The following is a 17,642-nucleotide window of genomic DNA, read 5'->3' on the forward strand; positions in this document are numbered from 1 at the left end:
CAGAGAAAAGAAAGAAGAAATCAGGTCGAAAGGAAATTTGCTTTTTTGCTATTTATTATTGAATGTTAATACAACAGTACTGCTAAAGGAAAATACAAAAAACCACAAAGACACAGAAAATGAACGCAAAGAAACAGAAAACTATGACAGTAAGATGCAAAACAACCACAAAGACACAGAAAATGAACGCAAAGAAACAGAAAACTATGACAGTAAGATGCAAAACAACCACAAAGACACAGAAAATGAACGCAAAGAAACAGAAAACTATGACAGTAAGATGCAAAACAACCACAAAGACACACAAAATGAACATGAAGACAGAAAACTATGACAGTAAGATGCAAAACAACCACAAAGACACAGAAAATGAACGCAAAGAAACAGAAAACTATGACAGTAAGATGCAAAACAACCACAAAGACACAGAAAATGAACATGAAGACAGAAAACTATGACAGTAAGATGCAAAACAACCACAAAGACACACAAAATGAACGCAAAGAAACAGAAAACTATGACAGTAAGATGCAAAACAGAAACAGAAAATGAACATGATAAATTACGGTAAAATTCCCGACAGTATTATCATTTCAAATTTAAATGATCATTTAAACGTGTTTGGTTACCACGCTTTGAAGAACTCACGGTATAAACTGTCCTGCATCAACTAAAGTTAGTCTCTCAGACGCATGTTGCACACATGGAGCTCCCATAAAGATTTTCCAGCCAGTCTGAAGTCTGGTCGTATTTTGCTTTTTATAACAGTGCTGGGGGAAACTTGATCAAATCAAATCACTTTACAGTGAATGCGGGGTAAGTTAGCTTTCAGCTCAATGGATGTGGGGACTTCGGAAAAACGACACAGTTTGTCTATGTGACTCGCTAACAACTTGTAACCTACTCTTGTAAAAACACTACATGTTGTTCCGCTGCTGTATGCATGTGTGTTTGCAGACTCACATTTATACAGCACACACAGATTGCACACAATATCACGCAACGTAATTTAGTCTCCCAACCAACATATTTTGTTCCTTTAAAACACGGCCGTCAGGGTGCGTTTAGCTCAGTTGGTAGAGCGCGTGCCCCGCGTACAAGGCCGAGTCCTTACCGCAGTGGCCCGGATTCGAATCCAGCCTGTGGCCTTTTGCTGCGTGTCGCCCCCTATCTCTCTCCCTCGTTCCTCATTCCATCCACTGTCCTCTCAAATAAAGGCAAAAAATGCCCCCAAAAATATCTTGAATTTTTTTTGGGTTCAAACAGGAGAAACTCTGCAGACTCCTACACAAGATTCCTCCGTATTTATATAAATCACCTGTCTTCCTTAGACTTATTTGTATTTATGCAAATTGCACATGGGGTCATTATAAACATATTTAATGTTAATGCCCATTTGATATGGTTTTCATATGTTTACATATGTTATTGGCTTTTATTATTTTAATCTTTATGCAAACATAAAGTGCACAGTGCTGCTAACTGTATTTGTGGTTTTCAATATACAACTTGGTGAAGTGCTTTCAGTGTGTGTTTCAGTACTTTTGATGTGATCATTTTGGTCACTATGGGGGGCTTTCACACCTCCCTCGTTTGGTCCGGACTTTCGGGCTTTTCAGGGCAAAAGGCAAAAAGAGGCAGTCTCGGTCCGGATCAAACTGAACCATGGTTCGGTTCATTTCTGGTGTGAAAGCATTTTTTGGATGGTTCGGACTTTCAGACAATTTACACGAAGTTCGGCGTTTGCTGTATAAACCGGGAAACAAAAATATGCACGGAGAAATGCATTGAAAAAGGGACACAATTATAAATCTCCCGTGACAGCTCATCTTTTCAAACAGAGGGCCACTATAGAAGCTCACTGCCACCCATCTCTTTGGTCTCTCCTCAAACGGAGGTGCACAAGGATTTCTTGCTGTCGTTATAATGTAAAACGTATAGTTGGTGCTGCAGGTAGTAATGCCATAATAATAACAATATAGTGGATTAATAGATGAATCAGCCAGTTGGAGCTTTTTAGGTGGGATTAAGAGTGTTGAGTTCATCTTCCTGTGCCAAGTGTGTGTGTGTGTTTGTGTGTGCAGGGACCCTGCTCAAGGGAAATAAAGGCAGTCTCCCACCTTTCCCATTGGCCTGTGACTTGTCTGGCTTTTCATTGAAATTCCCTTTTGTTCTTCATAGAATGGGCTTCAATAAGGACTCAAGTGCCGGCTTTGAAAAGCCTCTAGCTGCTTTCTCAGGAGGTCTAAACCCAGCGTTCACACAGCAAGTGTCCCTGCAGCCCCTCTCTATGACTAGCTCGCTATCTGCTCCTCCTCTACCTTAATTCTATCAACACCGGTGGGTGCTATTGATGGGTTTGAAAGCATGGGTTTTTGTGGGTAATTACAGTTTTACACCACAAATGGATCTAAATGGGTTTTCGTGACACTCTATTGATCCTTGAGGGGTAAATTGGTCTTTTTTGCCTGCCGCCTGCCTCCAGAGTACAGAGAGCTACAGAGGGGTGGTGTAAGGATAGCAAGGCTCTTCGCCACAGCAGGGTCAAATGCAGTATAGTTCAGCGAAAATTGGTTCAACTAACATACAGTATTTCGACCACATCCCTGGGCATATTTTTCTTTTCCTAATTTCAATCCAGATGGTGAGTCACAAATGATGATAAATGAATGAAATAGCAATTTTCTCCTGACCAGACTGCTCCGTGAAAGTCAGAGCCTCATATCTCAGCACATTATGAAAACCTTTCATTATAATAGGCTTGCATTCCTTTATGCTGTCAACTTGTATAAAAATAATAATAATGAGGTATGAAAAAAAGAAAAACATCAAACTTTCCAAGGCCACATAGAATATCGTTGACACCACTAGCAGTTATGAGTCTCGGCATTTGTTTACAGTTTGATAAGTTATGCATTCATTGCATGGAGGCTTTTATAGTTATTTGAGTTTAGCATGGTTCCAGACCAATGAATTGCTGCACAGCAATTCAAATAAATTAATAATCAGCCAGTTGGAGCTTTTTTAGGTGGGATTAAGAATATGGAGTCCTGTGCCAAAGCCAGAAAAAGCCAGAAAATGGTCGCTTGCACTATGTCATGCAACTCAAGAAAGTTGTAGCCATGTCTGTTGGCCGAGTTACAGCAAGAATATAAGACTCCATGATCGCAGCGATCATAGAGTCTGATCCCGACAGAAGCGACACATTTTAAAGGCGTAGTTTGAAATTTTGGGAAATACACCAATTCCCATTCCTACCGAGAGCTCGATGAGAAACTCAACACCAGTCTCACATCTGTCCATTAACTATGAGGCTGGTCGGTTAGCTTAACATTAGGACACATACAGGAAACAGCAGGAAACAACCTTCGCCTGTCTGTAGAGAGAGGTGCTGACCTTCTCATGTGAATAAGTCCTTTAAAAAAAGAACATGTCTTGCATCAACATGACAGACTGTTAAGTTAATTGCTCTCGGCAGCCTCTTACGAAGCTTCTGTGTCGGCTGAATACAACATTGGCAGGAAGGATAAATCACCTGCTACTGATCGGTTAGGGCAAAATGAAAAAACCCAAGCCGAACGCGACTAACATGAATAAAACGCCAGACTGACTAATGAAGTGAAAACAAAATGGCACTTCAGTCTGATTATCAGAAAGCATCACAGCACTTAATACAGTGGCTCACCATTTACAGAACAGCATTTATTTATCACTCTGTATTGTTTGTACGAAAATAAGAATAATGCACTATTACAAACACATCACTTTACCGTCACCTGGCCTTTGATTACAGCCCTCGCCACTCCCTGTTTGATTAACTGACAGTTTGTTTGATTAAAATCAGCTACCGCCTGATTAGAATAACCTGTCATTTTAATCAAAATGATCCTACGCTACGCCAGTGCTCGGCTGCTGTTTGATGAAAATCACCTGCTGTTAGGTTGCAATTACCTATCTGATTATTCACCAGAAACATTCTTATCAAAACACCTTGGGGCTTTTGAAAGATTAAAGAGTACTTGTAGTTTCCGTTTTACAAGAAGGGACACTGAAATATTCATATGCCTGTTTATGTCAACTGCTTTTTTAACGAGATACATTATTGACTTAGGCTGCCTCTCTTGTATTGTCCACTGTCTTCTTATTGTGCAGGCAAACATCCCACAGTATGTAATTGCCTTTGTTCCACTTATGCGGCATGTGCTTTAGGCTCCATCTTCTTTTTATGTTTCCAGTTTTGTGAGATCGTCTGCAGTACATTGTGTGCTGTTGTTGCCTTATGGATTCTACCTTCGGGTATTAAGAAATTGCCAATAAATCCATTTCTGTGTTTTAGTAGAATATTAAGGTGCATTTGTGAAAGTGGGTGGCATGAGGAGGAGTGGACTCCAGCTGTTTGGTATTTGCAACAAGGCTCAGAATGCCTCATGAAACCGCTCCTTGGCATTACGGTTATTGCACACCAGGGTACATTATCTTTCCATTACATCAAGCCGTTTGATAGAGTCATACTCCCAGGGCACTTCTAATTTCTAGCGGGACGTCTGGGATTTCTTATAAGCACTGCTTTCCTTTTGCTGATAGCAGCTGATCCTCGTTCCACACCAAATCAGCAATGTTGGTTCTTTTAAGCTTCATTCATGCTGTAGAAAGCAAATACACTGATGCTATTGTCTGGTGCAGGAAACAGTTCACCAGTTGAGTCTTCATTGAATTGGGCTCTGCACTCACATGTTTATTATGTACCCCTGAGGATGTTTTTTGCCACTTCCTTTCTAATGCACGTGAGGAGGAGGGGGGGGACCTGCGTCAGTCTCATCTGCAATAAACGGTTAAATTTCGTTATTTCTTCACTGAACTAGTTTTCCTTGTGTGAGTCAAAGTCATTTTTGGCCTGACATTGCCAAGTCCTGTAAGGATAGTAATTGGATTTCCAGAATAAGCGAAAATCTCCTTTCTCTCTCCGTGCCCTGCTCTAGTAATTGAGGTTAAATGAAATGGTCAACCATGCACTGAACCTCAGTGGGTGTTCGGCGGCAGGGGTGTGCAGTATAAAGAAGAATTCTAATCTAAATTCTTAGTGTTCAAACTTGCTAAAATGCTTCAAATAACAAATGTAGGGGGTTCTTTTTTTTGATAGAAAATGTTAGAAGGTGTCAAGATGACTTGAGTCTAGCTGTGTAGGTCAACCGGGGTCACACAGCATGGATTTTGTGGGTGTGCTTGTGTGTGCAAACTCACCAAACATCCTCGGCGTCCACATCGCACTCAGCCCCAAACTGGCAAATATCACAGGTGGACGTTTCCTTCTGCCCTGCCTCGGCTGAGCCCTCTCCTCCTAAAGGTGACGGAGAGAGACAGAGGAAAACATTCAGTGCCTGTTTCTTCCAAGACACTTCCTGTCTGACTGTGAGTATATTTGTCCAAACTGGTTCATTCAGAGGGAGGACACACCGGTAACAAAGGCCCGTAACAAAGCACCTCTCACAATGCAATGTGACCGTGAGAATTCAGCCATGCATTTACATTCTGCCATATCCTGCCGTAATCCCACCGAAGCTATCTTTATTCTTTCACTCCTTCTCCTTTTCTCTACCCTCTCCTGCTGCTCTCCTGACTCTCATCTCTCACTCCCAATATCCCAGCTGATCTCTTTCGAGTCCCTCTTTTATTTCATCGCGCTGATTTTTCTCGTGCTGTGAGTGCGACGGCTCCACGGAGGCGGGGTGGATACTGGCGTCAGGCTTATGGCGGCTTAGGGACCCCGCCGGTGCATATCACGCCTCATGAGCGGCCGAGGGGGAGAAGGGACCAAAAGAAAAAAAAAAAGCAATCTGGCCAATCTCAAATTGCATTCTCCTACCACAGAGGACTCCTCAAGTCTCTGTACACTTTCTCTCTTCTTCTCTTTCCCCTTGGCCCTCTTCTCCATTAGAAAAGCTCTATTTTTAAACTTACTAGGGCCCGTGAGGACAACTTTGGAAAAGAAGACGTAGAGGTGGAACTTGGCATCATTTCCCCATGTCATATCTTTAATCTCCCCAACACACACATGCACAAGCACCCACACTGCTGCCACCATGCATTGCTCCCTTGTGTCGCCGCTTTCATTTTCCCGTCTGAAACTTTTGTTATTTCTTGTGATCCCTGGCGACACGCTGGATGAATTGGAAAGAACTCTGGTAGAGAGGTTTAACCTGATTTTCCGCTGTCAAGCTTAAGTTGGATTTGACTCTTACTTGAAGGTCAAAGTCACTTAACTTTATTTCGCCGTCTTTCAGCGTTGAATCTAGTTAGCATTTGACTTGCCTCCTCCATGGCTCTCAGCTTGGATTTTGTGGCTGTTGGGTCAGATTATCCCAACTGCTTCATTTGCCTCTCTTGCCTGTGTCCAAAAACACAATGCAGCCTACATGAGTGAAAAGTTCCTTTGCTGAGGATGTTAAGCTCCTTTCAAACGTCCTGCCTTTGCTTTCAGTGTTTATTCCTTTTGAAGCTGAGTCTGAAGCTGCAGGTGTTGGAAGGCAGCTGTGGCGGTGAGGCAGCTTTTCCTCTGGATGCTGAACATGTGCAATCAGGTGGCGCTATGTACATTCTGTATTCACAGCTTTGGTTTGCTTTACCTTTATCATATGATGCTGCTTTGGCACTAGAAATCTAATCTATTCAAGAATTCAAGAATTGTCTTGGAATTTTCTCCAAAAATGTTTTGCCATTTGATGATAATTTTTACAATCAGACTCTTTTTGAAAGAAAAATGTATTACAAACAGGAGGTGTGTGGTTTGAAAGGACACATTTTCACAGAGCGCGTCTAATGAAAGAGGCCATCAAATTACATTGTGACCCATACAAGGGAAAACAAGTGGAAACATCTTGTTCTCTGCTACAAAGATTAATTTTATAATCTGTGACTTCCACGACATTATTGAATGCTGAACTGATTTTAGTAGCTTATTTAGCCAATTCTTCAAATCTATGTGTATAAAAATAACAATCTTAAATGTGAAATTTGTTAATTTTTATGCCTGATATGAAAACAGATAAAAATTAAACAGTTGGGAAATGCTATCAAAAAGTTTTGAAAGACAAGACAAGACAAGAAAAAACATCTGGATCACTTATTTACTTACTACATCATTTAAGGCCCTGTATAATATTCCTAGAATATCCCCATATGACTTATCGGCATTGTATTCATACCCCAGGGTTTTTGGCCAAATTTATCTTGGTTTTAATTTTAACATATGGTCTGTTGTAGCTACTCAATAGTGAGTTTATTCTAATTTTATTATATTTCCGCAAAATTATTTTTAGAACCTAGTATGGTTCAAGCTCCAGAAAGTGCATGGTGTAAGTGCATTAGAGCGTGTCCAACTTCACTTTTGCTAGTTATATGCTTTGTAATCTGGGTGCAAAGTAAGGTACATGGTGCAAAGGGGTTGTATTTTGTCTCTTAATTAAAGGTGCAGTGTCTAGGTTTTAGTGGCATCTAGCGGTGAGGTTTGAATTGCAACCTGATTGCAATAAACGACTCACTCGCTGCTCAACCTTCCCTTTGCAAGTGCTCAGGAGAAACTACGGTGGCCAACACAATCTGTCGGCTCTCGTGCTAAATAAGACGTGTGGGCCTCCATTTGTCCAAATTTCAATTCTCTGATGACAAACCAGACTACTAATACTACTTCTTCGTACGTATTTAACGTGGTGATGAAACGCGCTCTGTAGAGCAGTTTATTCTTTTGTGCATCTGTAGAAACATGGCACTGCAACAAGGCGACTTCCATGTAAGAGGACCAGCGGTGTATGTAGATAGAAATGGCTCATTCTAATGGTGCTTTCAGACCAAAAGCGAAGTGAGCGTTTACATACAAAGTCAATGCAAAGACGCGGAGAGCCGCGATTTCCTGTCACGCCGTTTGCTCATGGGAGGAGCTTGGAGTAAACTGCTTTTATTAAATTAGCTTTTTACTTTATAAAGTAAAAAGCTTTATAAAGTAAAAAGCTAATTTAAAACTATAGTTTTTGGGATTACATCGTTGATTTATCAACACTCGAGCTTCTCAGCAGCTAGCTTCTGTGCACATCCAGTTCCACTGTTGTTGTTATCGTTTTGTTGGTACCTAGAGCTCTGTCTTCATATTTATATAAAAAACGGACAAAACTGGACATTACTTGGAGAAAAGAAAGCAAGGAAGTTGAACTACCTGGTGAGTTCTATCTGTAACTTTATTCCAGCTATTGTTGTATTTTACTGTGACCAAGTTAGCATAGCATAGCCCTGATCGATCCGAACTCAATTCAGAAAACAAACATTTTAGAAGTTGTTGTCCTACTGTCTTGCTGACATATAAAAACCTAAATAACATATAAATAATTAAAAAAGTATGATGCAGACTTGCAGCAGAAAAGAGGGAGGTCATATTGGACGAGCGAGAGAGAGAGGGCCCTGCGAGTATGGGCAGAAATGTTGATGTGATATAAAAACTCTCTTTGATAATGAAGCCTAACGTTTCTCTTACAGGTCTGTGGTTTATCAGTGAAGTGTCTGAACTACACTGCAGACTGGAGTCTCAGTTAACAGTGACGGACTGACAGGTAGATCCGCGTTATCATTATAAGCTATCATGAACTAGTCGTGGGTCACATCTAATGTCTTTATTTTCTTTAATGATTTACATTAATGATTAGAGAGGCTGCTGTCAGTGCATCCTGACCTATCATGTCAGCGTGTCGGGAGATTTAAATAATCAATGAAGTTACGCTGCTCTGCCTCGTGCGTTAATGTGCACAGCTTCACCGTATTTCACCCACCAACTACTAATCAGAATTTTCATTTTTACGCCACCTAATCAGTGGATATAACTGCAATCTGCGCATCACTATGCAAGCGCATCTGAATTATGCACACTCAAATACTGCCACGTTGACTTCAGACCAGGTTTTTGTTGGTCAATTGCTTTCTGCTGCCTTAAGATAGCAATGCGCCAGCAATGCACCTGACCGCACCTCATTGTAAGACCGCCCTGGGTGCACAAATGAGCACAAGGACACAACGTGGGCACTGGGAGTAAAAATGACAACTGCATCGGAAACTAGCAATGACACTTGCGATGCACTGCGCGCCACTTTGCGCCGGGTGTAAGATAGCGCCCTAAATCCTACACTTTATACCCCCAGTTTGTACGGCAGGCTTTGTTATAAATTTGTTATCTTCATCACAAGGGATTTAATTTCCTCCTGAGCTGCGGGAGACATTATACAGGTCACAGTACTGCTTACAGGCTGAGTACTGCTCTTCATGACTAGTAACTGATCTTGATGTGTAAAATCGGTGAAGCTCCACTTTAAAACTCAATAATGCAAGCAATACTTGCAAATCCACGTTTCTTAATTCATATATTTCCAAGGCGTGTTGTCAGTGTTGTTCTCAAGTGTACAACTGAGCATGACAGTTCAATTATATGGGCTTTGCGTTTTGTCTCACATCAGAGTGGAAGGTACTGTTGAAGCTGGGACTGCAGCTGATTGAATTAGCAAGTTGTGACTCTTTGCCCACTTACGTGAACGTTATTTCCCTTATTTCCACCTGCCGTGTATGTTGTGGCGTGTGAAATTTTCACAGGGCTCTCGCAGGCACCGGAGGTAGCCAGTCCCTCTAGCTGCTCTGTACTCTGTCAAACGATCAGCTAAACATAAAGGCTTGTGGGGAGGCAATCATGTAAGCTCTCCCACGACTCTCCTCTCCTACAGGAGACAGAGAGAGCGAGACTGTACACGATTCTCTAATGCCTGCTCGTATTTCTTAATCGTGCACGTACGACGCAAAAGCCAACATTGTCTCCTTTCCCTCTTCTATCTGTCCTTGTCTCCCTAACACTACGGCTAACACATCTTGTATGGCCACGCTCACGCACGCTCTTCCCCAGACCCCTGTACACGGTGCTGCAGGCACAATTACCCAAGTCGACTTGGGACAGGCAGTGTTTTCCACTCCTCAAATCCCTGATAGAGTCTCCTGTAGCACTAACACAACACCTCCCCTGTTTCTGCGTCTGCTAATCCCAGGAATCAGGAGACACGGCTGGGTAATGACTGAAATGATTAGCCTTTCTGCTGCCCCCACAATCACCCCCACCACCTTCTACATCACCTAGTATCGATCCACGCCTCGACCAGACCACTTGACTGGCCTCCTCTTTGACTACTGCCCTTGCCTCACCTTCATCTCTACCAAATTCTTTCTTTCCTGTGTTCCCTTTCACACCTTTTAAGCTCACTTTAATAAACACAATACTTTTTCTATGCGAGCTTTTGTCTGACTTTCTCACAGCAGGAAGGGGAAAGGCATAAAAAAGTTAAGATTAAGTTACTCGGAAGAAAAGAAGAGATTAGAGTGAAATAGTTAAAGGCTGAGTTAAAGGGTAAGAGATAAAACAGCAAAGGAGCAAAAGTGGTTCACAAAGGTGCTGCAGAGCTTCTCACAGAGGTTAAAGAGTGTCTTTAATCTCTTTACTGGTGTCTGGAGCTTTGTCACGATGTAAATACTATATACATATACAAAAACCAACAAATTCACACAGAAACACAACAGAATTCAAGACTATGACTTCTGCATTTAAACCTGAGACTCCACTAGCCACGCTAGCCACGCACTCATCAAACCTTTCCCGTAGAAAAAGGTTTGCTGAGAAGGAGGATTTAGGATAAAACATAATACACTATATTATGAATCACTCTCTTTGCTATGAATATTAAGAAGTTGCATAATGAGCTGAATGGAGATCACTTATAACCATAGTGTGAAGCAATTGTAGGTGACACACATCTGGAAGGTCTAGCAGCTCACCAGTCATATTTCTGGCAACAAATACAATGTGAATATTACTACATTGTGACAAAACAAATTCCAAACAAATCTGATAATGAAATTTTAGTACAATACAGATGTTGGGAACTAAGAACTTCTTTTTCTTTCTTAGTTTCATTTTCTACTGCACTTTTTTGTTATACTGGAGTCATAAAACCTTGACAAATTTAAAACTGCATGCGACGCAGTAAATAAACTCATGTTTCCCAGTGTCTACGTCATCATGCTGGACATCAACGTCTCAATTAAAGTAAACATTAACAGCTAACCCGCTTGCTAACGTTAGCTAACTTTTAACATTATATGCACAAGCAGTTAAACACTAAGGTGTTAAGTATTACTAGGCCTACATGTGTGTACCAGGATGTTGTTAATAGTGTTCCTACAAACAAACATAGACTACTACTCTTTTATACTACTCTGTAGTTGCTACTCTTTCTGCGCAATGCTTCTAAAAGAATGCAGAAAGTGTTAAATGGAAAAGGAACGGGACAAAATTGCAAGTAAATATCGTAAACTCAAAACCTTTTTCACTAGGTAAGTTGATCCCAATCTGTATGTTCAAACAATGATGTTGATAGGTACACACCCTGCGTCTGTGATGCGTTACAATCAGAAAGAATGTAGTAAAGTCACTATCAGCCTGTGTTGAAATCATAGAAATAAACAAAAGAAACCTCGCAGTCAAAAAAAACCCTACGTCTGTGCATCTCTCCAGCACCAAACGTACTTCTTTTTTTCTTCTTCGTTGGTTTGTAGAGGTGGTTTGCATCCAAAATGTTCTGAAACCTTCTTCTGAAATGACAATAAGGCTATATTTTCCTATCCAATCTAACAAAAATAAATAAATTAAGTAAAGTTCTTCCTCCCCTCTCATCCCATTCTCCAATAAAACTATCTTAGTCAGTTTAGGCTCTGAGAGGGCCTGGACGCCTCTCTCAACAGCCCCTGCACTTCCTCTCCAGTAATTCCCACGATATCCAAAAATGTTCTCACAGCATCAACAACTATTCTATTTTCTCAGATTTGCTTTCTGCCTCAGCAGCACAGTTAATAACCATGACCAGAAATGCTAAGAACTTATCCTTGTCCTTACACAAACAATATTCTGCATGCTTCTTATCTGATTTGTTCCCCCTTACTTTTTGAATCTTTTCTTTCCTGGCTGCTACCTGCTAGACTTTGCCATGCTTCATGATTTCCTCCACACTGATTTTCCACAGATTCTGCTGCTGCACATCTCTTCTCCCCATTTGCCACATATCATGTCTACATACAAGAAAGCTGTGACCAAATTTCCAGCAGTGTCTGCAATGAATGGGTTTGGGAACAAAAGCTCTTACTGAGTAACTGCTAGGACCAATCTAAGAATACTTTGTCAGGCAGGGCTTGTGATTCAATAGGCAACATAACATATCTTGTTGCACATCTATCTCCGTCACTCATGCTGAACATATGAATGTCAGCAACTCTGTTGCTCTCTTTCAATCAACTTCCATCATACTCCTTCCACAACGCCCTTTCCAGGAACTCTTAGTAAGTGGGAAACACAACACTTGGTAACCATCTAACTTGGTTATGTCCAAAGCATTCTACAATTGTACATTCAACAATGATTAATCCACTTATTTTAACATAAACTAGATTGACATTATCAAGTTTGTCCTTAATCCAACTCGCGACTTAATAATTATCTGACGGAACTCCAAATCTGTCCTTGCTCATCGTCTATCGATCAGCTAAACATAAAGGCTTGTGGGGAGGCAATCATGTAAGCTCTCTCACGACTCTCCTCTCCTTCAGGAGATTCTGGATAAATCAAACACCCTGATACCATCAAAAATCATGATATAGAGCGAACAACAACACAACAAGAAACGTAATTGACATTAGCTAAATTGGGGGTTAGCATACTGTTGTTACGATGGCTGCTGCAGAGCTAACATGAAGTTGACATTCAGACAGGACAAGACAATCAAAGTCAGCTCAAATCAGCGATGCTCACAACTCTCCTGCCTCTATAGCTAACATCACAACAACAGCATGTCTTGGCAAACTACAAATGTCCGTGGGCAACTCATTTAATGTAACCTGACACACAAATCATGGCTGGAATAGTGTTGTGTGCTTGGTCCAAGGTTTCCATTTACAGATCCAAGGCTGTGTACACGCACCAGAATTCTTTTCAGCGCACATACAGAACGGACAGCTAGTAACGTGTACTGGATTAAAATCTCGATTTCGAATAATATTGATACCTAAATGACAAGAAGACTCATCTTCCTCATATCTTTGTGATTCTAAAGTTATGTGTTTTTGCAAAACCGAAAGGAATTATTAATATATCAAATTTCCTAAAGGGAGTTTGGCTTAATATTTTACCCGGAGAGCGCAGAGGGCTTCCGTTTCATTCAAACTGCTAACAATGCATTTATACTTTTTAAAGTTTAAAGTTTTGTCACCACTACAGAAACACTAGGTAGCTTCTTAAGTATGATGGATGTCTGCTATTAACAGCAGTTAGTTACTGGTTTGCATAGGTGTCATTTACACTGGGGACGCTGGGGACATGTCCCCACCACTTTTTGAAAGCATTTGCTAAATGTTTTCTGAAAGTTAGCTTGCATCAAAAATGTTAAATAACAAATAAAGATTATATGAGAAAGGTTTCCTTGCAAAATAGGAAAACATGAAATTCAATGTAAATGTAGAATAAAGAAATCTGCCTTGTCCAAAAAAGTAGCTTAGGCTAAAAAAACAAGCTATTTATTACTGCATTATATTCAATAATATTTTTATATTGTGATTTGTCACCGGCCACATCAGTTTTGTTTCTCTTCATATTAATAAAGACATTTCCACCATAAATTGGAGCAGAAAGTTTCTCTGGAAGGCTGGAAATTAAGAGTTTAATGCTCAATCTTCTGGGTATCCTGTTGTTTTGTTCTTGAGACTCCAATATGATTATCAGGCTTTAGAATTGTTAGCTAATTGTACTCAGTGTCTCAGTCAATCAACAGCAGTATGCAGTAATTGATTAAATTAATATAATGAATTGTTCACATTTTAAAGAATCAATCATACAGCATTTTGTGGAAAAGTCAAACATGCAGTGTGGTTCAGAGGTGGAAAGTAACGAATTACATTTAGTCGCGTTACTGTAATTGAGTAGTTTTTTGTGTACTTGTTTGTTTTTATAATCTGTAATTTTACTTTTACTTAAGTATGTTTTCTTTGAAGTATTGTACTTCGCTACATTTTAAATCACAGCAGTTACTGAGTAAAAAATAAATTCACGTTTGCGGGTGGCTCAAAGACAGGACTGACTGTGACTCAGCTTGCTGCGGAGAGTCCCCAGCTGCAGTAGCACCAGGGCCGATCCGTGGAACAGCAACATAGGCGTTCGCCTAGGGCCCAAAATGTGAGGGGGCGCCGCAAGACAAGGTTTTCGACTCACAAATCAACTCTGCCCAGTTGATGCGAATTTTAATCATGTGCACCTCGCGCTGTGAGTCCAGACAGTGACGTAACTGGTAGAGTTTTGCACTATAAACATCTTTGAACTGAAGCACAGCCTTGTTGTTTTGGACTGTGAGCTGCACTTTATTGGAGCTGCTGAAGTTAACATGTGGATTTATGGTGAGATCAGTAGTGTTTTTGGTTGGTTTCGGTTTCACATGCAGCATGTTGTCCCAAACTGTGTCGGTCTAACGGTCTAAAGGGAAGAAGCTATATACCTGCGAATCAATAACGTAATGCACATTAAATTAAAGTCCAGGAGTTTCTAACTGAATAAAAATGAATCCATTTATGGTTGAGGTGACAAGGTTCCACGTAGGCCTATTAAAAGAGGTTATTTCCCCAAACGGCCAAGCTTGTGTACTGACTCAGCAGGGATATTATTAAATTAGAAAAGGTGATCTCCAGGAGAAAACATAAATGCAATAGCATACAGAATGCCTGAAAGCCTGACTGCATTATATTCTATAAAATTTTGAACTCTCACCTACCGCCTAAATATTGCGTTTCGCTTTATATAGATGAAGATTAACCATAAATTGCTGCAGAAATATTTACCAGAATGCAGGAAATTAAGTCTTTAATGTTCAAAATTTCTAATCTCGTCTAGGGCTCCAACACTGTCAGGGCCAACCCTGAGTAGCACATGGATCATGCGTAAAACAGGAGCGTTGGGCTTCATCCAGCCAGAGGGAACGATCCCCGACTGTCTGGCTGGAAACTAATGGAGAGGGAATCTCCAAAGCTAAACTTTGACCTCCTGGGAGGCCTAACCATGGAGGAGTGGCTTGAGCAGACTTCGACAGAAAAAAAGACACTTGACATGCGGAGCTAACTAAAGAGGAGATCGACCAACTCGAAAAGAACCGGAATGAACAGACCACTGAGAAGCAAACCAAGTGGGCAGTGAGATGCTTTGAAGACTGGTGTAAGGATAAACGTATAGCAATAGACTTTCCAACCACATCAAAGGACCGTTTCAATAACATTTTACGAGATTTCTATGCCACTGTCAGAAACAGTAACAGCGAACTATATGGCCTGAGCAGCTACATTGGTCTCCGTGCTGGCATCAACCGTTACATTAACGACCCGCCACTCGGTCTGTCCTGGTGCCTCCTCAGAGACACAGAGTTTACAACGTGCAACAGTGGTTTCATTGATGTTGTGAAAACACTGAGAAGACAAAGACTCGACACTACGGTCCATCACACATCAATATCAGAAGATGACTTAAAAGCCATTAAGAAAGTACTGCATCCCGAGACGGTGGAGGGGCTAGTAAACAATGTACGGTTTGACGTTCAGCTACACTTTGGGCGCAAGGGGAATGAGGGCAATCCGCAGCTAAAACCCACATCATTCATCATCAAAAGAGATGAAAACGGACTGAAATATGCCACAAGAAATGTTGTCTGCGCTGATGACGATGTTTGGTAAGTAAAATAACAGTCAGGCTTTTTTGCAGGTTATCGTTAGATTAAGACATCATCTAAAAATGCATTTGGTGTTTTACAGGTACACTCGTGAGCCAATTGGCATCAATCACCTGGCAACAATGTTGCCAAGAATATGCAAGCGAGCAGGGACACGGCAAAGATACACAAACCATTGCCTCCGCAGTACCACAATTCAAAAACTCTCTGATGCAGGTCTTGAAACGAGAGAGATTATGGCTGTTAGTGAACACAAATGCGAAGCCTCTCTCCAGAGCAATTCGCAACCCGAAACTTGGGGACCGGAGAAAGTGGAGTAATATCCTCGCTGCAGCACACACAAGTTGCCAAAGTGAATCTACTGATGCTGGACAGTTTTTCAGTTTGATGTAGCTATGTTGCTTAGCGTCAACCGTCATGCGCTATGTACCGGCTGCCTGGTGGAACTACTTTTTGTATTCATAAATAAATGTCTATTGATGAAATAAATCAAAATCCAATTGTAATGTTTCTGTTACTTTCTTTTCGCCATACTTGGTAACCGTTTTATAAAAGCAATAGCTCACTTCAGGCTGTGATATACGCTTATTGTATCACAGTTAATGGGGTTGCCGACCCGACGCGAAGTGCCTTAACTATAATATAATAAGCGTATATCACGGCCTGCTGTGAGCTATTGCTTAAAGACAGTTCACACCCCTATTTGTACCACGGGTAGTTGGTAAAAGAAGTTTTCATAGTTTAGTAAGAGGCTTTGCTCAAATTAACCAAAAAGATATCGGTACATGACATTGCTGATGTTGGTTGGCACTAGCAACCTGCTGGTAACTAGTTAACTAGACTTAGGCCTGTGTTGATAAAAAATTAATTATGCTAACGCCTAAAAAGTTGTTGTTTGAATGTAGCCTAAATAGGCATATGACTTCACATGCAGTCCAGTGTTTCCCAGTCCAGTGCGGCCCCCCATAGTCTATTCTGTTCCGCCACAGTTTCATAATGAAGCAAAAACATTCACAAAACTTCTCAAAATAAAAGCTCTAACATTGTTTTGCGCCATTGCTTTGGTAGCTGTCAAACGAACTAAAATCCGGCTTTGTGCCTTTATCAAATTGCAAAAAACTGCGATTTAATTAAACAAGAACAATAAGTATTAATAAGATATTAAATCAGTAGAAATGAGTTATTTTAGGAGGATAAAAAAGTAACTAATTAATGTAAATGAGCTACTTTTTACTTTTACTTAAGTAGATTTTTATAACTGTAACTTTACTTTTACTTGAGGAAAAATTCATCATTGTAACAGTACTTTTACTAAAGTATTTTTTATTTTAGTACTCTTTCCACCTTTGGTGTAGTTTTAATAGACTCATCAAAGACCAAAGAGGCCTTGACCTAAAAATGACTTAATTCCAGGTCCGAAATGTGTAAGATATAAAGCATTGGTTTAAAATGAAGAACAATACAGTGAGGTAAATAATTGTGTATTCTTCTTTCTTCAATTGTGCTGGAATTTCTATATATAAATTATAATAATATTTCTATTTGATCATAAGTAGACACATCAGCGAAAACAAAAGGGAGTTTTGGGGAGAAAGACAGGATGAGAGAGATCATTCATTTGAGCGAGCATATGGAGAGAATGAGACAATTTCTTTGAGTGAGCGCACACACAAAGACATACACCCAAACACAGACAGGAGATTTAGGGCACTCGACCATGCGGCTATCATACGGATGATGAATGAAGCCCACACACCCATGGAAAACAGAGCAAGACCACTACGACCTTGGTTGCAAACACACTGGGGAGAGCCAGAG

At 40.6% G+C, this 17,642-nt stretch overlaps 1 protein-coding gene across 2 annotated transcripts in view; it reads right to left on the minus strand.

Annotated features, from left to right (window-relative positions):
- The window catches only part of tmeff2a (transmembrane protein with EGF-like and two follistatin-like domains 2a), a 104,845-nt gene that overhangs the window by 14,243 nt on the left and 72,960 nt on the right, over positions 1–17,642 (minus strand). For both annotated transcript variants that reach the window (XM_046053842.1, XM_046053841.1), the window contains exon 5: positions 5,242–5,338. In XM_046053842.1, coding sequence (XP_045909798.1) covers positions 5,242–5,338 — 97 coding nt within the window. The remainder of the gene's footprint in view (positions 1–5,241; positions 5,339–17,642) is intronic.

Source organism: Micropterus dolomieu, linkage group LG07 (genome assembly GCF_021292245.1).
Source record: "Micropterus dolomieu isolate WLL.071019.BEF.003 ecotype Adirondacks linkage group LG07, ASM2129224v1, whole genome shotgun sequence".
Classification (NCBI taxonomy): domain Eukaryota; kingdom Metazoa; phylum Chordata; class Actinopteri; order Centrarchiformes; family Centrarchidae; genus Micropterus; species Micropterus dolomieu.